At 53.1% G+C, this 21,432-nt stretch overlaps 7 protein-coding genes across 7 annotated transcripts; 4 read left to right on the top strand and 3 right to left on the bottom strand.

The window, feature by feature from the left end:
- Window positions 1–2,799: 2,799 nt before the first annotated feature.
- BU26DRAFT_571262 (kinase-like protein) lies at window positions 2,800–3,947 on the top strand (the record flags this gene model as incomplete). Its single annotated transcript, XM_033834117.1, has 2 exons — window positions 2,800–3,433; window positions 3,496–3,947. 2 exons carry the CDS (start codon window positions 2,800–2,802, stop codon window positions 3,945–3,947), a joined length of 1,086 nt encoding a protein of 361 aa, XP_033677026.1.
- Window positions 3,948–4,224: 277 nt separating this feature from the next.
- On the bottom strand, window positions 4,225–8,028 carry BU26DRAFT_544137 (calcofluor white hypersensitive protein-like protein). The gene is made up of 12 exons (XM_033831722.1): window positions 7,890–8,028; window positions 7,794–7,839; window positions 7,714–7,744; window positions 7,627–7,666; window positions 7,482–7,578; window positions 7,101–7,433; window positions 6,924–7,050; window positions 6,796–6,837; window positions 6,657–6,741; window positions 6,566–6,611; window positions 4,698–6,520; window positions 4,225–4,619 (listed from the first exon to the last, which is right to left on the bottom strand). Exons 1-12 carry the CDS (start codon window positions 7,926–7,928, stop codon window positions 4,464–4,466), a joined length of 2,865 nt encoding a protein of 954 aa, XP_033677025.1. The 5' UTR covers window positions 7,929–8,028; the 3' UTR covers window positions 4,225–4,463.
- Window positions 8,029–8,165: 137 nt separating this feature from the next.
- On the top strand, window positions 8,166–9,554 carry BU26DRAFT_535000 (uncharacterized protein; the record flags this gene model as incomplete). Its single annotated transcript, XM_033831244.1, has 2 exons — window positions 8,166–8,255; window positions 8,304–9,554. The coding sequence occupies 2 exons, from the start codon at window positions 8,166–8,168 to the stop codon at window positions 9,552–9,554; spliced, it is 1,341 nt and encodes a 446-aa protein (XP_033677024.1).
- BU26DRAFT_524660 (uncharacterized protein) lies at window positions 9,435–10,425 on the bottom strand. The gene is made up of 3 exons (XM_033830334.1): window positions 10,178–10,425; window positions 9,870–10,130; window positions 9,435–9,824 (listed from the first exon to the last, which is right to left on the bottom strand). The coding sequence occupies exons 1-3, from the start codon at window positions 10,408–10,410 to the stop codon at window positions 9,737–9,739; spliced, it is 582 nt and encodes a 193-aa protein (XP_033677023.1). The 5' UTR covers window positions 10,411–10,425; the 3' UTR covers window positions 9,435–9,736.
- Window positions 10,426–10,907: 482 nt separating this feature from the next.
- On the top strand, window positions 10,908–13,808 carry BU26DRAFT_584923 (uncharacterized protein; the record flags this gene model as incomplete). The annotated part of the gene is made up of 4 exons (XM_033834619.1): window positions 10,908–11,958; window positions 12,009–12,188; window positions 12,229–12,876; window positions 12,946–13,808. 4 exons carry the CDS (start codon window positions 10,908–10,910, stop codon window positions 13,482–13,484), a joined length of 2,418 nt encoding a protein of 805 aa, XP_033677022.1. The 3' UTR covers window positions 13,485–13,808.
- Window positions 13,809–14,265: 457 nt separating this feature from the next.
- Window positions 14,266–15,528, top strand: BU26DRAFT_524658 (uncharacterized protein). The gene has a single exon (XM_033830333.1). It carries the CDS (start codon window positions 14,281–14,283, stop codon window positions 15,403–15,405), a length of 1,125 nt encoding a protein of 374 aa, XP_033677021.1. The 5' UTR covers window positions 14,266–14,280; the 3' UTR covers window positions 15,406–15,528.
- A 4,559-nt stretch (window positions 15,529–20,087) lies between these two features.
- BU26DRAFT_439477 (putative alcohol dehydrogenase) lies at window positions 20,088–21,200 on the bottom strand (the record flags this gene model as incomplete). The annotated part of the gene is made up of 1 exon (XM_033824342.1): window positions 20,088–21,200. The coding sequence occupies one exon, from the start codon at window positions 21,198–21,200 to the stop codon at window positions 20,088–20,090; it is 1,113 nt and encodes a 370-aa protein (XP_033677020.1).
- Between the last annotated feature and the right edge of the window lie 232 nt (window positions 21,201–21,432).

Below are 21,432 nucleotides of genomic sequence, written 5' to 3'. Positions count from 1 at the left end.
GAGCTCTCTGCCCTTATCTATACTGCAGCGTTGCGTCGTGCTATTGGGTTTCGTCCTTCCCACGACGACGACGTCGCCATCTACCAATCTAATGCCTCCCAGGATCGACCCATAAAACGGGAGTCTGTGCCAGATGCACATTGGTATCTGCCAGGTTTTTGACCACTTTACCAAAGAGATTATTAGCCTTTTCAAGCTACACGGCGAGAGCGGCGTGTGGGCCCTTTCAATCACGGCGAAACCAAAGCAGGATTGTGATGGCTAGAGAGTAAGTGATGGAAGATCGTTTTCTGAGGTCTTGACGGTGCCATTCCCCTGGGAATGATACGAGCTGTTCCCTAGCTGGGTTCTGATAAAGACAGAGAGCTCGATGTACTTTCCTTCGGTACTTTCTAAATTCTGCATGCCCCCTACCCATGGGAGTCTCACCGAGATCGTGAATAAGCTCCTCTCGTTATGATTACGCGCCGTGCGCGAGTGTCTGCGTTGCTAAACCGCCGTCTGTGCCGCCTGCGCTGAAAGGCTCTCATGCTCTAATTCCAAAAACACATCGACGTTACCGAGCAACCCGTACTCTCGTCCAAGCGGCATGATAGGATGGTTTGTTGCGCGAGGCTCGTCACACTTCTACAATTTCCACTAGTATCTCAATCAGTTTGCTACAGCTGATGCCATCAGGGCTGCTAGCCCACAACCTCAAGCTGGCACCTGTCCTCAACTTGGGCTTCAGGTGCTCCAATGGCTAATCCATTGGCGTCAAACGATAGCTCCAAAAACAGCGTGATAATGGTAAGCGCCAATAGGAAGTGCCGTGACTTGGGTCTATTGGACATCCGCAACTCACCACACTGTAATCTGCAAGCAGGCCTGATGATACGCCAGGGGTAGTGGCCGTAACATCTGCAACTCTGGCTCGACCCTGGCTACCGCAAACATCCCTCGCATGATTGCTCATGTCGCTTGATTGCTCGCGTCGCATGGCTGCCGACGTTACAGCATGCATGTTGGACCTCGAGGCTCTTTGGCAAACATGTCAACTTTAATCTGCAATTACACTTCTTAAATTCTATCCCTGAGGGGCAGATCTCCTACAACGAAGCACGGATCTGTAAACAAATCCTACGGTGAGGAACTGACCAAGTGCTAGTCACGTGAACTGAGTAAAGTGACCTGACAGTCGCATGACTGATATCAGCGTTTCTACTCCGACTTCTTTCGTCCCAGTCTTGGACGAATACTAGCGATCCCTTAACGCAGCGATTACGTCCCGGGAGAGCTGCTACAGCGAGTAGGGCTTCAATCCCATCGTGTTTGAAACAAGAATCCTCGCAACCTCGAAGCGCATATGGTCAAGGGACACGGACTCGGTCGCAATATCCTACAAACTGCCAGTAAAACCAGAATCACGGACACAACCTCAGCAAGAAGCGGTTCCAAATGACAATAGAGCGACTATGTTTCTCGATCTCAAACTACACTATGGCTGGAAAACATCCCAGTTGCAACAAACGTTCGTTGCGCTTGCAACTTGGAGGAGAGGGAGGCCATTTTGAAGGCGTGTTTGCCTTGCTCCATGCGCGTGCCTTTTGAGAAGCAATTACTCTACACATGTGACAAGAAGTGTGATCATGGCCATGGAAAACGACAACTAGAAGCGCCTCATAAAGTCTATTTAAACGACTAAATCAGTCGTGCAATTCTTAATCAGCATCCTTCTCCTCGCATTTCGTCACTTGTTATCTCTTCAACTATTGACAACCATGGCAAACAACGCCCTCAACGTAACTTTCAGCGACCATGCCCTCACTACTCCAGAGTCCCAGCGAGCCCGTGTCGAGGACTTGCTCTACAAATCCATGGATCGCATCGGTGCCCGCGGAACGATCAAGATCCTCCAGTAGGTGCCTCATTTTCCGCTCATCCAGCAAACTATACGAGCTGTGCTAATCAGTCATAGAATTGAGGACAAGACTACATACCCCAAATCATCCAAAACCCCGTCTCGCAACCAAGCAACTCTGAAGAAGCCAGCCTGCTTCTTGATCACGGCACGGGTGCAGGTGGAACTTGGAATGGAGGAGCAAATGAATGGGCGCGGATTTCGTTTCGCTCTACCCAAGTTTGATGGGAAGATTAGGCTTTGGGGATGAAGGGGAATGAGGTGGATGGCGGAAGTGGATAGGTGGATGGCTTGCGGGTGGATGGAGACTGGATGAATGGCAGAGGTGCAGGAAGACAGGCTGGTTTCTGCGAGATGCCTCTGGTATCTCGGTTTCTTTCGTTATGTCGCTTGCGAACCAGCCATCACGAGCCAAGCTGTTTGCTCTCTGTTTGCTAAAACATGCACACAATCAATGCCTAGCATATGAAGCTTGCCTTTCCTCACACTCTTGACTTGAAAACCCAAGCCCCTATCTATCTCTTTTCTTCTGGAATTCAGCAGGTTGCTTACTGCATTTTGGATCTGAAGTTGCTCCGGATATGGGAGAATTTTGTGGCAAGACATGTGGGGGTTACTCGAGGGCTGCCGAACTCGACTCTGGATGTGAAAGTTCGAGCATGCATTATTCACTGCACAATGACGGGATCGCGAAGCCCTCGTCTCCAGTTAAAGAACACTCGAGTGCTTCCAAACGCAACCCCAAAGACAAAAGCCTAAGGATGGAAGGTTATTCACTACATACCAACGGGATCGCCAAGTCTTCATGCGGAGTCAACCAACTGGACTATATGATACCCTCTTGCCGCACGCTATTATCAGATTCGAACCACTTCCGCAACTGGGACTTGTCATTAGTTATGGCCTCCTGGACAACCCTACACTCCTCAGTGGCCGAGTTACCATCGGATGATGAGCTCCAATTAAGCCCAGGCGATGCTATTGGTCCCAAGGACGAGTCTTATACCGTCATTCGCAAGCTTGGCTCAGGCGGCTTCTCTACTGTTTGGCTTGCTTTGAAGGCGGACAGCAACCTTATCGTTGCCGTTAAAGCGGCCGATGCGGATGAGAGCGGGGCTAAGGCAGCCATGGATGAGGTGCGATTCCATCGGCAGTTGTTTCGCAGGGAGGACACTGGAGAAACTGAGGGGAATGTTGCGCGACCTCCACCTTTATCATCGCCGATTCCCATTGTTCGACTACTCTCCACTTTCGAGCACCTCTCTTCAAACGGAAACCTCCACCACTGCCTCGCGTTCGAGCCTATGGACGGCTCTGCATGGGACTTTGCACGCAAGCCTACTCCGCTCAAGGTTATCAAGGATGTTCTAAGGCAAACTCTTGTGGCTCTCAAGTTCCTCCATGGCCGCGGCGCTGTGCACGGGGATCTGCACCCTGGCAATATCCTTACTACCACTGCGGATGTGACCCAAGCCCATCAAGCGAGCGATGAGCATAGCCGAGTCATAGCAAAATTGTCCGATCTTGGAGCTTGTAAGTACCTTTCCCCTTACTCGAGTTCCCCCCACCATACACATAGTGCTAACCTTGTTCAGCATTCTGGGCCTGCGCCAATCGCCGCTGGACACCGGTCCCTAGCAGCTACCGTGCACCTGAGCAAGTCATTAGGAGTAACTATCTCGACTACCGCATTGATATCTGGAGTTTCGGCTGCATCATGTATGAGTTGATGTGCGGCGGACGGCAGCTCTTCGTAACTGCATCCATTCCGGGCGAGATGTCCCCTGATGAGTGTCATGTCTACCAAATGGTAGAGGTTATGGGCCCATTGCCCGAACATCTAGCCGATTGCTGGGGCAAGTTTGGGGAAAACTACAACGGCGCAAAGTCAAGGTATATATCAAGCAGACCGTTGACACTGATGTTGGGGAAGGTGGAGGGTGCAAGCCCTGCTGCGGACCTGCTACAGCGAGTTCTGGCTCTGGATAGGGAAAAGAGGCCATCAGCAGCTGAGATACTGAAGCATCCCTTCTTCGAAGAAGAGTAGGGGCTTACCGAGCTGTGTGAAATGCGCGCTAGTATTAGAGAGCATTCGAGACGTCGGATTTTCGTACCCTGAGAATGTTCATCTCATATCAAATGTCATTTTCTGGTTTTAAGTTCATCTTTTGGGTTGCTCGCCATGGTAGGGGCGCTGGGCTGGGCCGGCGTTGCTTGTGTGAGAAAGGGGATCCGCCTTCCTAGTATTGCAGTGCTAAATGCAGCAGCAGCGATTCCCGTCAGAGCGGAAGTTCGTAGCTATTTAATTAGTGCCTGTTGACATTATACGTTCCAGCATCCTTCGCGGGGTGTACTCTGTCGTAATAGTCCGCGAGGCTTAACGGTCGCTTGTACTCCCCGCGCGTTAAAGGCTTATAAATAACTAAATACAAGGCTACAGATACTTAAAAAAATTTAGAACTTTATTTAACCTCTTATAGAGCTAGCCGAGAATATTAAGCTTAGTCTCATGCTCGCTCCGAGAATTCTAGCCCCCTTCTTTTCTCGTGTCCTGCGCTTTTATTTATGCATAGTACCTAGGTTCGTCGAAAACATGGTACCTATGCCCGCGCACGCCCTCGCCCCTAAACAGCGCGGGGAACCTCAGACCCGGCGGGACTTGATCCTCAGGAACGACATCGTTCGAGCCTTCAGGCTGGTCGACGACGAATTTGGCAACCTGATTCAACGTCAGTCAGCGTCGTGTCCGTTCGCTCTCTTGACCTGAGGGGAGATTTCAGGCGTATCGACCACTTACCTGGAGTTCCGTGTCTGTGATCGTAGACCTGCTCACGCGAGCATAGCCCGTCCTCCTCAACCCCTTGTACAGTATATACTCGCACCAGCGGTCCCAATCACTCGGATCCACATCCCGCATCCCGCTCTTCTCGCCTACATACGTATTGTAATTCCCCTCGCCCGGCTTGACCACCAGATAACTCAGCAGAATCGCCGGTCTGGGGCTCGCCTTCATCCGCTGCGCCAGGTACTCGCTCTGCAGTCTGCGGTCCTCCGAGTCCTCCTCCTGGCCGGAGTGAAACACAAACACGTCGACGAGGCGCCCGTATGCATCAAGCGTAGCCTCGATGGCGGGCGCGAGCTCGCCGACGGGCGAGGGCAATAGGTGGTGCGTGGAGTTTACGATGGGGAACTTGGAGAGAAGAGCAGAGCCCCAGGTGTGCTTGTTGGGGCCGGGCCCGTAGTCGACGTACATGCCAAGGTCTTCGGCGAGGAATTGCGTTGTGTCGCGGTTGCCCATGATGATGCGCTGCAAGTCGGATTCTAGGAGGCCGATGACGTCGATTTCCATTTCTTTGATCAGATCGCGCATGCGCACTTCGGAGCTCCACATGTCGTTGTCGAGACTGAAGTGGATGGTCCAGATACCGGCGGTGATGCTCTTCGTCTCGGGATGGTGGGGCGTGTAGTTGTAGCTTGGGAAACGCAGATATGCGACTGCGATTGCTAGGAGTTCGAGGAAGAGCAGCACGTAAAGATAGTACGAGCGCTGTTTGCGAGCCGCTGGATTCGGACTGGGCGATTTACCTTTATATTTCTGGGAGGGTGTGGGTGGTTGCGCAGAGGCGCTGAAGACGCCGCAGCCGATGAGCAGCATCATAGCGGACATGACCCAATCGGTATGCTCGCGCATGAGCGGGCCGCCAGGAACGAAGGCGTAGGCGACAATCCAGACGTGCGCCAGGACCATGATGTTGTACATGAGGAAGCCAAGGCCGAAGGTTTTGGCTGGGGAATGGCGAGCTGCGTGGGAGATGAGGACGGGCGCCGCAGCCATGGTGTAGATAGTCAGGGCGAGTGCTCCATAGTATCCGAACCAGTGGCTCGAGGTAGTCAGGATGGCGGCGCCAATGGATCCTATGCCGTAGAACGCCCATGAGCGAGAGAAGGTTGGGTAGAAGAGGCCGATTACAAGACCCACGCCCATGGCTAGCAATGTCCAGGCTCCGTGTGGCACAGCAAGCGGACCACGTACGGGATAGCCTTCCCAGACCCATAGGATCATGGTGCTGGAGTCGGAGAGTAGGGAGTGCATGGAGAAGAAGAGGCCAGCCAGACCAAGACCAGTCAGAGCAGAAGAGCCTTTCGTAGGACCAGGAGCTGGAAGATCGGCGCCAGAGCTTGCGGACGTTCTCGTGGACCAAAGGATAGCCGGTATGGCGAGAGCAAGACCAAGCTTGTTCCAACCGCCATTCGGCGCATGCATAATAGGCCAGATGGGGTTGTTCGTCCAGAAAGCAAACTTGGCCAGGCTGGAAGCTATCAAGCCAAGGGAGAACGCTGATATGCGTGCTTCAAGACGGTGAGGTTGAGACCTCTCGGCGTAGAAGGTTGCTGACCACGAAAGACATCCCATCCAGACGCCGAAACCGACGGCGAAGAGGCGGTTTGCAGGGTTCCTGACCAGATAGGCGAGGAGGCCCGAGAGTGCTAGCAGGTGGCAGATCCGGATGTTGCGGATGACAAGGAAGCGGATGGACCTGATGCCGAGCAAGAAGGGCGAGATAGTTGACATAACCATGACTTCGTAGCCGGAAATACCCATATGCCACAGTGGGAAGTCTATTCGATTAGCGAAGCCTTACCAGACGCAGGTAGTATACTTACACCAGACGCAGACCCCAAGGGAGGTCAGCACCGACCAGAAGACGAACTACTCCATGTCAGCTAAGATCAATCCAGGCTGTGGAAGACTCACCCCATTGTAGACGTTGGCCACAGCATCGATAAATCCAACCCAGGAGAAGCCACCAGCGAAGACAGCGCCAACTTCCTTATCTTTCCTGTATGGGTGTCAGAGGTGGAGGACTTGTGTCAGGGCGGTTCTGGGTACATACTGTTTCTCGAGGACGACGTCGGCCACACCTTGGTTGCCAGCACTACAAGAAGCCATAAATCAGAAATTGTTCACAACACTTTTGCATTCGTGATAGCAACTATCTACTTTGGGAGCCATGGAACATACCCGCGAGTAATGCCTTTGACATCCTTCACAACAATTTCGAAGTTGGAGAAGTCGATTACAGTGACCGCGTCGAATGCCACATCCAGAAGTACAAGCGACCATTCGAAGAAAGAGTAGGTAGTATATGCTTGGTGAGAATTAGCATAGCATCAAGTACTTAGGGTATCGTGGACTTACCTCCAGCTACTCGGTGCACTTTGTGCTGAATAAAGAAGTATATAAGTGGCGCTATTGTGCCAAAGAAGGAACCGGCGAAAATCTTTCGATATTTCAAGGCCGTTCGGTTTCTCGGACTGAGGGCAATGCATCCAATGGTCCATGGTAAGGTTGCCACCAAGTACGAAATCATGAAGATGTCGTGCCAGTCATGATCATCCGTCGATGTCACATATGTCCACCCTCCGCAGGTCAAAGTTCGGAAGAGACCAATGCCGGCAACAAACTTGGGCAGGGTTGAGTTCGGTCGGCGCGTCAGAATGTACCAGAGAGCGACTAATGCGAATCGCGGACCTATTCCATCATTCAGCGCTTTCCCTCAATGCGCATTCAATCGCATACCGGATGTTATCGCGATGAAGAGCATGAAGACGGACCGCTCGGGATAGCGGTCGCCAATTGTGGATGAGACCGATGGGAACCATTCTTGCGGATAGCCCTGCGCCGCTCAGTATCCTTGCACGCCATTTGGGTTCACTATACCGACGTAGAACTCATTCTGTACGATCTTGTGGTAATGGAGGGATCTGGGCCGGTTAGAAGAGCTCGTCTGGATAGGGCGGTCGGCGCATACAAGCCAACAACTAGGGCTCCGAGGAAGGCGCCTGTCGAAGCATTAGCGCGGGAAAGTGAGGCATTATAAAGTTCACTTACAGTACGCGACGATAGTGTGCGACCACGATATCCATTTTCCATTAAACTGTATACCCGTAAGCATGCGCGGGTGGCTTGGACGTCCGGCGGCCATACCGACGCTACGACGTCGCCGTCTTTGAATTTTGGTGCCATAGCTACGAAATGAAGAGAGACATCAAAGAGTCTCCCGCCAAGGGAAGAGGAGGAATTGAACGAGCGTCGAGAAGATGAGTTCAGAGTAAGACACGCTGCCTCTCCTGAAGTGTTTACTGACGTTGCAGGGATTCGCGGCGGTTGCGGGCCGAGGAAACCCCGCTCTAGGGCGGCAACTTTACGCGAGCACTTTCTGAACTTCTCGAACTTTTTCGAACAGCACACCAAACCACAACCATGGCGGGCCCGAGCGACAAGGCGCGCTTCTACCTCGAGCAGTCGGCCGAGGAGCTCAATGAGCTTGAGCGAAAGAAGATCTTTACAAGAGTGGGTACGAATTTCTCTACTAAGTAATCGCCCACTAACACCCCACAGGAAGAAATCAGCGCAATAGCGAAGAAGCGGTCAGATTTCGAGCACATCGTCAATGCCAGAGGGTCACATCCCTCCGATTACATGCTATACATCGAATTCGAGAAGAATGTGGACGCGCTGCGTCGCAAGCGCATTAAGAGGCTGGGCGTACGATACAAGGGGAGCGGCCAGCGCACCATATACGCCATCTACAACCGTGGGACGAGGAAATTTTCCGGCGATCTGACGCTTTGGATGCAGTATATTGAGTTTGCGCGCAAGGAGAAAGCATTCAAGAGACTCAGCGAGATCTTCACGAACGTGGTTCGGTTACATCCCACAAACCCGGACCTCTGGATCTACGCCGCGAACTACTTTATGGACACCCAGGCGGATATCACGGATGCGCGAAGCTATTTGCAGAGGGGACTAAGATTTTGCAAGAACTCGGAAGTTCTTTGGCTAGAGTATGCGAAACTGGAGATGATCTATGTGGCCAAGATTGCAGGTCGTAGGAGAATACTGGGACTGGACGTGGATCGAACAAAGACGCTGGCTGAGGAAGGTGAAGATGCAGATATGATTGCTCTTCCGGACATTACGGCTGAAGACGTCAATCCAAGCCTAAGGAAGGAGGATGGGGTTGACGAGGTGGCACTCCAGAATCTAGCCTCTGCACCCATATTGACCGGAGCCATCCCAATCGCCGTCTTTGACTCCGCGATGAAGCAGTTCAAGAGTGACTCCGCACTCGCGGAGAAGTTCTTCAATATGTTTGCGGAGTTCGACCAGGTACCATGCATCAGCAAGATTCTTCGGCATGTTCTGGATCATCTCCAGCAGAACTCCCCGCAGGCCGTTCACACAGTTGCATGTGCTTTCCGTCGACGACTATTCGACATTGAACCAGCGTCGCCCGCGTTTCCTGCCGTTCTGCGAGATGCGTTGGATCAGTTGAACTCAGCGGTCCAAGTGCACCCAAGCTATAAACGCCACCTATCCGAGACAGCAGTCCGAGAGATCCTGTTGCATCTCCGAGCGGCCTACGATCTTGATCCGGCCGTCCAAAAAGTTCTCACGGCGAGACTCCGATCCTTTTCTCGCGCTCTAGAAGAAGCCACGACAGGATCGGGGGATGCTATAGTTGCACTCGTCAAAACACTACGAAAAGAGGGGAAGAAGGAGGACGCGGGTCGGTTGATTCGAGCGAACATGAAGCAGTGGGGTACAAATGAGGAGCTTCAGCGGCTCCATTCCTCCTTGGACACCTGAGTCAGCAAGGACACTTTGCCCTACTTTGGCCAAGCCTGACGAATATCCTCCTCGATGCGAGGAGCTTTGATAGCTCTCAGATCCATATGCCGGCCATCCCCAAGATATTGCCATCTCTCAGTAGATAAGATGGTTATCGCATACCCTACCCGTGCAGATACCCCTGCCTTGCTTCCTGCAGCTCAATCATCACCCCGGCTCCTCCTTGAGCTCTTCCTGGCGCCGCGTTGCCTCTTCGTCTTCAGCCGTCGCTCGTTATCAGACTTTTGTCTGGTGCTGTCAGTATAGATTCGCCGATGAACCGAGTTAGCTCACAGTTGCTTTACGCGCTGCGCTTGCTCGGCCGACGTCTCGCCCGGTATCGCTCCGCGCCCCGCATCCACGATAGCTTCGTACAGCCTCTTATAGCAGCTATGTGCATTATCGTTCTGCTTACGGCTGTCGTCGGCTTGTATGATGATCGCATCGGATCGAGCAGCGACATAGCGAGAGCTCCTGAGTTCATCGTGGAGCGCGCTGGGCACGTGTTGTAGCAAGGCATCAAGAGGCACTTTCAATGTAGCCTTCGAATTCACTCTTGTACATACTTAGCGGCGGTTTGAGCTACCATCGTGAAAGCATACTTGTTAACATTCTGCCCGCCGGGACCGGAAGACCTGCTGAAGGTCAATTCGCCTATGCTCTTCGGGATAGTGTCTGCGTGCAGCTGATCCAGCCACTTGCGCGCGGCTTGGAGGTCTTCTTCGCGCGCGTTGGTTCTGCTTTTCCCAGAGGCAAAACGGCGGATGCTCGCTACAGCTAGCCACGGGCGTGCGGTCGGAGGAAGGTGAAGGCAATGCGTAGAAATACGCAGCATGATGAACGCGTGATGCAATCCCGTTAGATCGAAGGGCAAGCTAAGCTGCCGCTGGACTAGAAGGTGGATTACATAAGCCGCTCGCCGGACAAGCCTCGAAAAATTGGCGTTGGCAGCCTGTGCCTCGTGGACGTTCTCTCTCCCCACCACTTCACCTCCCAACAGCAGCGGCCATTTCCCGTTCGCCGCCCACGGCCCTTGCCACTCTTACCAGAGCCGCATACTCACATACTCACTGCATTCCCGCCTACTCTTTCGCATCCCACCCTCGTCGTGTGCCCTTGCCGCCCCGTCTGCTTCTAACGGGACATTGTTGCACTTACTGATCACTGCTGCTCGCATACAGGACAGAGGACCACCCCGCTTCGGCCTCCCCCGCGCGTGCAACCGCCGTCAGTGCTGTCGCCTTGCTGCGCGCAGCGCTGTGTAGATGCCTTGGGTGCACCCTCCCCTTGTGGCCCGTCTGTAAACGCGCTCTGCGCCGTGGCTTAGCATACATGATATCCAGTCCACCAGAGGAAGCTGAACACATTGGCGGCAATTCCCTGACGCCCGAGTCGCCGAAGCCCCTCCACTATCCTTCGCCCTCGAACATCCCTATCCTCGAGAAGCAGATGGACCCCATGCTCAGTGAGCCTGCGCTCAGCATCGGCACCCCGGCTTCGTATCAGTCATATCCGCAGCAGACGCAGACGCCGAGCGCGCAGTCCACCACGTCGTACTACGCCGAACAACAGACCGTCCCTAATTACCAGAATGCGTCAGCGCCGGGCTCTGTAGGCGCTACGCCGGCTGGCTATTCGCAGCCAACGGCGTACGGCAGCGCAGTGGGTGTGCAGACGCAAGATACAGCCTCAATCCAGAATTTCACTGCACAACAGCCATCCGCATCATCCTTCAGTGACGCGAACTTTGCGCCCACCCCAGAGAATCGCTCTGCGTACCCGTATTCCCATGATGCCAATGCGTATGCCACCCAGCAATATTCAGCCCAGTCTGCTCTGGGTGATCATCCTCAGCTTCAATCCAACGGTGTCGGCAGCATCGACGTTCAAGCATTACTGGACAGCCTATCTCCCACGTCGACCAAAGGTCCCTCTGATCGATATGCCGCTCCTGCAATACCTCCGCAGCCCGCCCCATCCCAGGGTGGCACGCCCGCCTCGTCGCTTCCCGCGGCCCCGAACCTCCCCCCTCGACCTCCGCCACAAGAGAAACCCGCGACGCACCCCAATTATAATCCGAACGATGACATCAGGTCATATCATCCCCATAGTGCACACCGCGGTTCTGCTCAATTGCAGCCTTTGAATTTCCGAGGTGGGGGACCAGATCAATCTGCGACCCGGTCAAACCTCAGCCCTAGCACTCCGGTATACGGTCAACGACAGTCGGTCGATCTGCAGCGTAGTGCGACACCAGACGATGAAGACCAGCGTTGGCCGCCGGAAATCAACAAGTTGTATGAGGACTTTTTGGATCAGGAAAGGAGATTTGTCACGGAGGGGCAGTGGGATCAGTTTCCGATGGGATCCCGTCTCTTTATTGGTGAGCAGGGACCATCTCCTTGTGTGGAAAGCACGGCTAACATGTTTCAGGCAACCTTCCAACAGAGAAAGTTACCAAGCGCGACATCTTCCACCGATTTTACAGACACGGCAGACTCGCCCAAATATCGATAAAGCAGGCATATGGCTTCGTACAATTCCTGGACTCAGAGTCTTGCTACAGGGCATTACAAGCGGAACAGGGACAAGCTGTGCGTGGTAGAAAAATGCGTAAGTAATTGTTGCTTCCCTTAGTACGTGAGTCTAACAGAGTTAGATCTCGAGATATCCAAACCGCAACGGAATACGAAGAAACCGGAGGCCGACCGAAATAACGGTGCGCGCCGGCGCTCCCGTTCGCCAGACTACACCCGTGGAGGGACTGGGCCTATGTCGAGGAATGATCGATATGGTGGGAATCAGAATTCAATGTCGCCTCGAGACAGAGACAATAGACGTTTCCGAGACGACTACCGTTCCATCCGGTCACCGTCGCCCCGTGGCGGGCGTGGCTTTCGCGGAAGGGAGAGGAGCCCCGAGAGGTACGACAGACGGCGGCGGAGCAGATCACGATCGCCACGGCGATACAGGAGTCCGTCACCCCGTCATGGTCCTTCCGACGAGCTTCCGCTTCCCCCAAGAGCTCCACATGAGGTCCCAGATGTACAGGTTCTAGTTGTCAACGAAGGACTACCACGGGATTTCATTCGATGGGTTGAAGATACCTTTCGAAATTCAGCCCTCCGCATTGATGTGCTCATCATGAGCCCTCGCCTTGATGAAGCAGCCGTTGTTCGGAGGCAGATTGTAGAGGGGGTGCTAGCGATTGTTAGATTGAATACGGCGTCTTTGGCTAAGGGCAAGATCAATATACAGATCTTTGATCGAAGAGGCGGCGCCAACAATGTCCAATTCAACGGTAAGTAACGTATCTCAGCTCGTAGCAAGCCTTGTTGTCGCGTCCGAGAGTTGGGCTGACTGTTCGCAGAATACGCTGATCTGGATCCGGCGACTGCCGCTGCGCTCGTCGTGAACGCAAAGCAGGCCAGCTACCAACCGGTGCAACCGCCCGCGCCCGCTCCGGCTCCATACGCTCACAGCTACGGCGGGCCGCCTCTAGCTAATCCTTACGCTCTTCCTACGCCGACTAACGCCTCCAATCCCAATCTTTCGAGCCTTATATCCTCGCTTGATCCAAATGGTCTATCACAGCTTCTAGGCGCCATGTCTGGGAATAACAGCACCAGCCAGACTCCGCAACCTCCATCTGCGGCACATGCCCCTGATCTCGCCCGCCTGCTGGGATCAATATCTACTCCGGCACAGGCTCCTGCTTATACCGCACCATCGCAACCCCCTTACTCATATCCCAATCCTTATCAGAATCCAGCGCTAGGTTCGCTTCTTGGAGGCCAAATCCCCGCTCAACCAGCTGCTCCGCCTGTCCATACTCCCACTCAGGCACCTCCTCAAAGTCAGCCAGACATGAATGAGATCATGGCTCAGTTGGCGAAGTACCAGCGTTGAAATCGTCTCTGCTATATGTGGCTGGCAGCCGCCTGCCAGGGGTCTCCCAAGACTTCTATTGCTTGGTTCTTCGCTTTACCCGATTCCACCCAAGCTAGTGGCTCTGCCTCTAATCGCCGTTCGACGTTGGCTACTATCAATACTTGCCGGAATAAGATTCATTTGCAAGCAGGACGAACTTCCGACCATGCTGCGGTATCAGCTTGCTTAGCTTTTCGGTTTTTGATCCCGGCCATTGTCAAAAGCAGCGCTCTAGACGCCACTTCAACGATTTTATGTCCTAGCTCTGGCTAACGGACTTCCTGGACCTATGGCTCTTGCCCACAAGCATACCGAGGTTCTTTGGTTTTCCGATCAAAGTCGGCGGAGAGGATCAGTGCTCTGCTGCCGAAGACGTCGTTTGGTTTCCTGGTCGAATCGGTGAAGAGGGTGATGCATGCTCTGCCGCTGGAGAGTGCCTTGTTTGCCTCTGACTGTTCTTTCTGTCATGTTCTTTTGCGAGGCGTTGGCGGAATACATGGATGTATTTCTAGCATTGTTCTAGGGTTGCTTATTCCCTCACGAGACGTACATATGAGATGAAAGGATAGGTTCCTGGGCACAGAGCGATGTGACACGTCCAACGTTGCATTAGGCTTTTGGAATAGAAGTCAACTCTATCATTTAACATTTAACCTTGTGATGAGATCACTATTATTCCGAATCTGGTATAGCGCATTCGCGCGTTCCGATGACACCGCGTCTCCCAATTTTCTGGATGCGCCTTTGAACATTTGAAATTCTTCTTCCTCTATACATGTACGCCGTCCTCATGAATCCACGGCCGTCAATATCTTTCTTTGCGATACCAGCCCGCGCCAACAAACGAGTTCCGTCGCTGCAATGCCGCCGTGATCTTCACTACCTTCGCGCATTCATTGCGCCTTCGACGAGTTGCTATCATCGCTCTCGCACACCTCCCCGAATACCCACGCATACTTCACAAATCATCATACGCCATGCGTCCTCCGCAGTGACAGCTCTAAAACCCTCTACGCCCACGAATCCCAAGATTAACGTTCCCGCAAAGTCGCCGTCCTCCAACGTCCCCATCCCGCAAGTCCGCGCGAAAGTCAACCCGCCGCCGGAGACTCATGCTCCCGAGCTACACGTCCCGGCACGCAAGCAGGGGCAAGGCTATATCAGCTATCTGTGGCGGACGGGAAGGGCATACATCACTTTCTACAAGGACGGGATACGGAACGTACGCGCAACCGCTCGCCTGGCAAAATCGCTCCGCGAGAAAGCCGCAAAGGCTCCGTCTTCGAGTAGAGAGCAGGCCCTCACGAGGGCAGAATGGCAGATTGTGCGGAGGAGCAGGGCGGACATCTGGAGATTGCCTGCGTTCGCGGCGATTGTGCTGGTGCTTGGGGAGTGGACGCCGGTCATTGCGCTGTATGTCACGCCCTTGATTCCGGAGCCTTGCCGCATTCCGGCGCAAGTCAGACGAGGACTGCATAAAAAGGAAATAAGGAGGAAGGAGAGGGAGAGGAGACTCGCGATGGACGCTGCGCGGCTTGTTGCTAGAGACAGAAAGCCGGGGACTACGCCTACTGGGCTTGTGCGTCCGCAGACGTTGAGGCTAGAAGAGGTACGGAAGATGGATTTGTACACACTGCTCACGCTTTCGACACGATTGGACTGCCATTCTGGGATATGGGATAGGCTGTTTTTGACACCGCCAAAAGCGCTGTTGAAGTGGGCTTTGAGGAAGAAGGTGGAGTATTTGAGGAAGGATGACGGGTTGATTGAGAGGGATGGCGGGTGGCAGGCTTTGGAGAGTAAAGAGATACAAAGAGCGTGCGTGGAAAGGGGGATTTCGGTTGTGGGGCGCAGCGAGGAGGCGTTGAGGAGGGAGTTGGCGGCTTGGTTTAAGAGGTAGTATACAGGACTTTAGGGGGAGTATTGTTGCTGTATGAATATCCTCATTCGCGAGGAGTAAAGCATGCTGCTGTACATATGTATCATATACCAAATACCTGAGCGTTGCGACGACCGAGCCGGAGCGGCTTCAGACTGTTCTGTGCGTATATAAACCTCCTCCACAGCTCCGTCGACGGAGTCTTCTTTGTACATCAGTCCTTCAGGCACCCACTAAAACCCCTCCGAGCTAATTTTCATGGAGTCCCTCCTCTGGGACCGCTAAAGACCGATATGGCACCTTTCCATGGAGAATCCTCGTCCGCCCCTAAAACCACGCATCCTTGGCTGTCCTGCGGCTCAAAGGCGCTTCGCCGCGTTGTAATGTCCTGTCCCAGCGCGTTTCGCGCTTCCCAGAAGATTCCACAAAACTACGGTATGAAGGTCGAGCGGGCCTTAAAAACGCTGTAATGACTCTAATGGCTTGGACCGCGTTCTGAAAGGAATACTCGAGAGGATACATGCCTCCGAGTGGAGTGGAGTGGAGAGAAGAAGAAGATCGAAGATCGAAGATTCAGCCTGAAACGCGCACACGTTTTCGCCCATGCGAAAGAATGAGATGTGCGTTGAATGGTTGCGTTGAGCAAGCAATAAGATGGTCGGTGGGTATATAAACGCCCTCGATCCCCCCTCCAGAGAAATCCTCTACATACAGCCATACTCGGGTATTCGCTAAAATGCAACCAGCGGACCTTCCATGGAGATCCTCCTCCGCGTGCTCTAGAATCCAAGGCATCCCAATCATGGACCGGTCCCCTGTTTTCTAAAAGGTCAACAGGACAGATCGATGGGTTCTCAAATCCCAAGACTCCAGTGTCATGGTGCCGCCCTGGTTCACGAAAGTTGAAAGTGCGTAATGAGGCTAGCTGCTCGGTTTCGAAAGTGAGATTGATGCATATGATGGGCTTGGAGAGTCGCCCCAAAGCGCTACACAACACCCTGTATGTCTGTCGAGAAGAGTAGGGGGACTGAAGGGGCCTTTCCATGGGAGGATGGAAGCAGCATTAGATGGATCTGCGCGTGTATAAACTCCTTCCGCGCTTTATCCACGAAGTCTGCGCTGCACGCACTTGCATTGGCAAATCACTAAAATCAATCCGTTCAAGCATTATGGTGTTGCTTCGCTGCATCTTCTAAAAACTTTGATCATGAAAACGCCATGGGACTCGTCTGTCGTCAAGCCCTTTACACTCCCCTTTGCGGCCTCAAACCTGACAATTCGGCGTTCATGCCGTGACTCTGCGAAGTAGCAACCAAATGCAGACTCCTATCTCCGTGCGGTACTGGAGAGACTTCACCAGAATATCCACATCAAAGAGCGCATAAAAGCCAGGGCTCAAAAAGTCTTCTACGACCAGGGAATGTTTTTGGCGAAAGACCAAAATCACAACCACTCAGAGGACATAGCCCGGGGACTTCGGCTCTCCAAAAGCGAAGTACCAATCGTCAGATGGGTCTCGTTCCGGAAGTTGGCGCATCGTTCCGGGATTGATAAGCTCGACGTTGATGGATTCCTAGAGCTGCTAAGGGGAAGGGAAATGTCTCTTCCGCCGTTCTTCCCTGTGTCTATGAAACAAAAGCCGTCCGGTCCGAACACCAGGCGTGCTTGCGAAGTACTAGGAACGGTTAGTCGAGATGGCTAGAAGAGGTTACAGGCTATACAGCCCCCTTCCGCTGCTTCTTCGCAAAAACTCCTTCCACACACTTCGCTGGACGAGCTACTAAAAACAGGGATCGCTTTCACCATGGCGTTCCTTCTCTGTCCCGCCCAAAACTTCCGAGTAAGCGATGTCATGGAGCGCTCCTCCCTTTGGAAAAAAAAAAAAGCGCACGCGCAAGCGGTCATGCGGTGCCAAAGTCCAACAAGACACAGCCTATGTTGCCGTGCTGGCTTCCAACTCCGTAGGCACCGACTACAGCCCCTTCACTTCCATATAATGTCTCCAAAATAGCCGGAGCAGAAGAGAATGTTGCCTGGCTGGAGAGGCTAAAACTTCGATTCAATTCGTTACATGGATTTGAGACCAGGAGAGTCTTGGTGCCATTTACAAGTTTTTTCCGGGAGCAGGGAAAGGGAATTAAAGGCCATGCGATGCATATGTATGCTTCATTCCAAGAAGCACCCCTCCGCCGGCTATGTGACGCAGAAGAACTGACACCTAATCGTATATAAAGGCTTTTTCCTTTTCTCGTCAGGCGCTCTCTTGCTCAATCATCCGTCGAGAAACTAAAAACATCGAAACAGCCCCTGGATGGAGGCCCTCCGGCTGTTTCTCCGGAAAAAGCAGTACTACTATTTCCATGGAGCCTTTCCCCCCCCCACTGCACGATCCAGCCTGGCAGCTAACTATGTGGGAACTGAAATGCTCACGGCTCGGAATCATGCCCCTAACCCTGGGAAAGGGTATCCAAAAGCCAGCCATTTCCCCCGCATGCTGGGAAGAGAGGTCCACAAACAGCATTCTGTACGACATTTTTGCTGTCAAGAGAAACGCTCAAAGGGCCAGGCTATCAAGGGTCGTTTCCAGAACTACAAGAAACTGAACAATTCCACGCTGTCTTGAGGACCTGGAGCCGAGATCAAGAGGTCGACTTTGAAACGTATGCTTGCTCCGTTTCAGGAATGCTCAGTTCCTCATCACCATGCGCGAAGTTGAGACGAGATCTCGCGAAGGTGTATGGATCCCCTTCTGGCCCTTCTTCTGAAGGATCCTTCTCTTCACTCCTACCACGCAGTGCAACAAAATCTCTTCGACACCCTGAATACGGAGAACCTTCTTTCACTTCTTCGAAAATTCGACGCCGAATCCCGAAATGGAGAACCCCTGTCCACAAAGCGCAAAAACGGCCTTCTGGCGCACTGCATCTAGTCATTCCTCCATCAACCTTATCAGCGGTTCTAAACTGAATGAGGCAACCCTGACGTCGGTACCGTTCGTGTTTCGTTCCTAAGCCATATAAAACGGCACGCATGGTGGAGTAGAGATCAGCTCAGACTCAGCTCTAAGAACTTTATTACCCCCTTCATGGTAGCCCTCCGCTTAAGGTCCGGCACTCAGAGCTGTAATACGAAACCCCTCTCCATCTTCTTCCCTGCCGTTCGACCAAAATATGCGGCATTTCTATCTCATGGAACTCCTCTGCTTCTTCTAAATCCTGGAAGCACGAAGGCATGAACCTTTCCTCGTGGTCCAAACCAAGCTCATTAAAACGCAAAGACGAGTGGCTCATATGGTCAGATTCGAGAGGAAAGTGACGTAGCCGACTGCCATGGGTTCCGGACGAGAGACAGGGATGTACAAGATCCATGGCTAAGAAACCGAGGAGCTCTAGCCGGTATTCGCCTCAAGCACGCTTGCTAGAGACTCTGGAAAGAATCACAAGCGAAGAGTATAGCTTGCAGAAGATAGAATACGCAAAATATACGAACCTTACCGGCCATGCTTCCTTCCAAAATCCGTTTGGGCTTTCTCATGGGTGCTACCGGGATACTAGTCAATAAAAGCCAGACTCTTACCTGTTTCACGAAGACTTCTCGAAAAAGGCGACACCGATCCCAGTATGAACTCCCCCTCTCTTCCAGTCTCTCAACACGACACAATGTGGAAAGTGTGGCATCTAGTCCTCTTCCCAAGAAACAACATCATCCAAACACCAGCATTCGCTCCCCATGTGGCCAAAAAGCACCAACTCCAAACCCATACCGGCCCTCTCCTGAACGAGAAAAATAGTACGATGCCTATCTATGTCCGCGAGGTATCAGCAAACACTTGCGACTGCGATGATGCGAGTCGATCGAAAACCCCGTAACAAACCAGCCATGTCTGGGGAACCGTGGGAAAAAAGGCAGCAGATAGTCCGTTGAATGTCCTGTGGTGCCCAGCGGCGTGAGATTGTTAAAAATTCGGTACGTCGCAACGGTCATGGCCCTGCGGAGTCGACTTGAAGATTTCGTTCCTCGTTCGGGTTTAGTAAAGTCCCTTTTCCTCGCTCGATCCAAAGACAGCAGGCGTCCGAATCTCTGTTTTCCGAGGACTTGCGTAACATGATCAGCTCATGTATGGCGTTCCCAACAATATACGAAACGCCATGTCCTCGCTTGAGACATCGATATTTGGGGTGCAACATGATTTCGATTAGTGGGCGTTTTCGACCAGTCTCGCCGGTTTTAGAGGTCCACCAGAAAAGCCGGAGAGGTGCAAGACAGCTCAGAATGCTCCTGGAGTAGTTGCTTGCCTTCTCTCGAAAAGGGTGGATGACTTTCGCCATGGTTCCCGCCCGGTGGTCTCGCTCCGGACATGATGTCGAAGGTTTCGGCCTGACGACAGCCAGAATGTTAAGGGCATCTCAGCGAACGAATATGAGCCGGTAAGAAGGGGAGGTAAGATGGAGATTTGGAGATGACGATCACCACTGAACCTCGTGGAAGGTAACACCCATACAGGAGCAAAAACAGCGCCGACGATATAACAAAACCCGCGGACGAAGGAAGGTACCAGGCTGGACTCCAAGGTTTGCCGTTGAGTCCCTCATCGCTCGTAGGTAGAATTGCAAAATTGACGGGAGCTAAAGCTCCACATCGGATTGATCCCGATCGCGTATCGAACGAGACCTAGACGTTCCACCATGCAGTTTCCCCTCCTACTACAAGGTCACCACGAGCTTAGAGGCAGAGATCTTGTTGTTGCGGTAGTAATCAAATGCCTGCCGAATGGCCTCGAGACCGTGGCCTACGACGTAGGGATCAGGTTTAGGAACGAACTGGCCAGCAGACATAGCCTGGCCAAGGAAATCCGGATAGCAGGCCTGGCTGACCTCATTGGCCATGAGGTCGCTGCCGTTGACCATCTTGGTAGAGACACCCTTGATCCGCGCTGTGATTGCCATCTTGACAAACCAAAAGACCATTCCTACTAAGCCCAGCATGCCCGGTCGTGCGTGGGTCATCACCAGTGGAACGCTGCATTGCACCACAACCTTGTTCCTCTGTGGGGCTGCAGTGATCGTGATGCACGCCTCCAGCGATCCGCAACCGATAGAGAGTGCGCCCGCGCATGTTTTTCCCTTCAAATACTGTATGATCTTGTTGGAGGTGTCGGGATCGTTGTAGTCGAAAGCCTGCGAAGCGCCCAGCTCTTTGGCTAACTCGAAGTTTTTGGGAGATGCGGTGGTGACATCGTAGCCGGCCGCACGGGCGAGCTGAATAGCGTTGGCGCCAACACTGGTCGAGCCGCCCCAGACCAGGACCGTCTTGTCCTGGCTGATGGGCTTGGACGTCTTAGGATGCGCGAGTGCGAGAGTACCCTTCTGAAAGAGGCCACAGGCGGCTGTTGAGAAGCCCAAGGGAATAACGCAGGCGCGGTCGTAGGAAATATAGTCGGGAATCTTAGCGGAGAGATTGGTTCGCAGTACCACGTACTCCTGGAAAGCGCCCTCGGGGGCGCCCTTGCTTCTCTTGTCGAAACCCACCGCGTGCCCGACTACTCGGTCGCCCACCTTGAACTGGGTGGCATCCACGTTGTCGCTAACCTCTACGATCTCGCCGGCCACGTCGTGCCCGAGCACATGTAGGTTAGAAATATAGCTGAAGGCGAGCTTAGCCGCGACTTGCATGATTAGGTCTACTGGATTGATGACGACGGCGGCCGCCCTGATCACAAACTCATCCGGCCCGGGTTTCGTGTACGGGGCAGACCGCACTTCGAGCGGCTTGTTCTGCTTGTCCACGAGGAATGCGGCGTGGTTCTGGAAAGGCATGACAGCTGCTGTTGACTCTTTCGACATCCTTTGTCCTATGAGAGAAAAAGCGAAGTGTCGCAAAAAGGGTCGTCAAGGTGGGTTTGATGAAAAGGGAAGTTCGTATATGATAACCGGGAGATTGAGGAATCGAATGACTGAGATAATGGGTAAGTAGGGCGTATTTAAGAAACTCGCACAACACCTGAGGCGTATAACGGATGCGAACTTGGACATAGTAGAGATAGTCGGA

The sequence above is a fragment of the Trematosphaeria pertusa genome, assembly GCF_010094035.1.
Source record: "Trematosphaeria pertusa strain CBS 122368 unplaced genomic scaffold BU26scaffold_21, whole genome shotgun sequence".
NCBI lineage: Eukaryota > Fungi > Ascomycota > Dothideomycetes > Pleosporales > Trematosphaeriaceae > Trematosphaeria > Trematosphaeria pertusa.
This window is presented reverse-complemented; position numbering and strand designations above follow the sequence as displayed.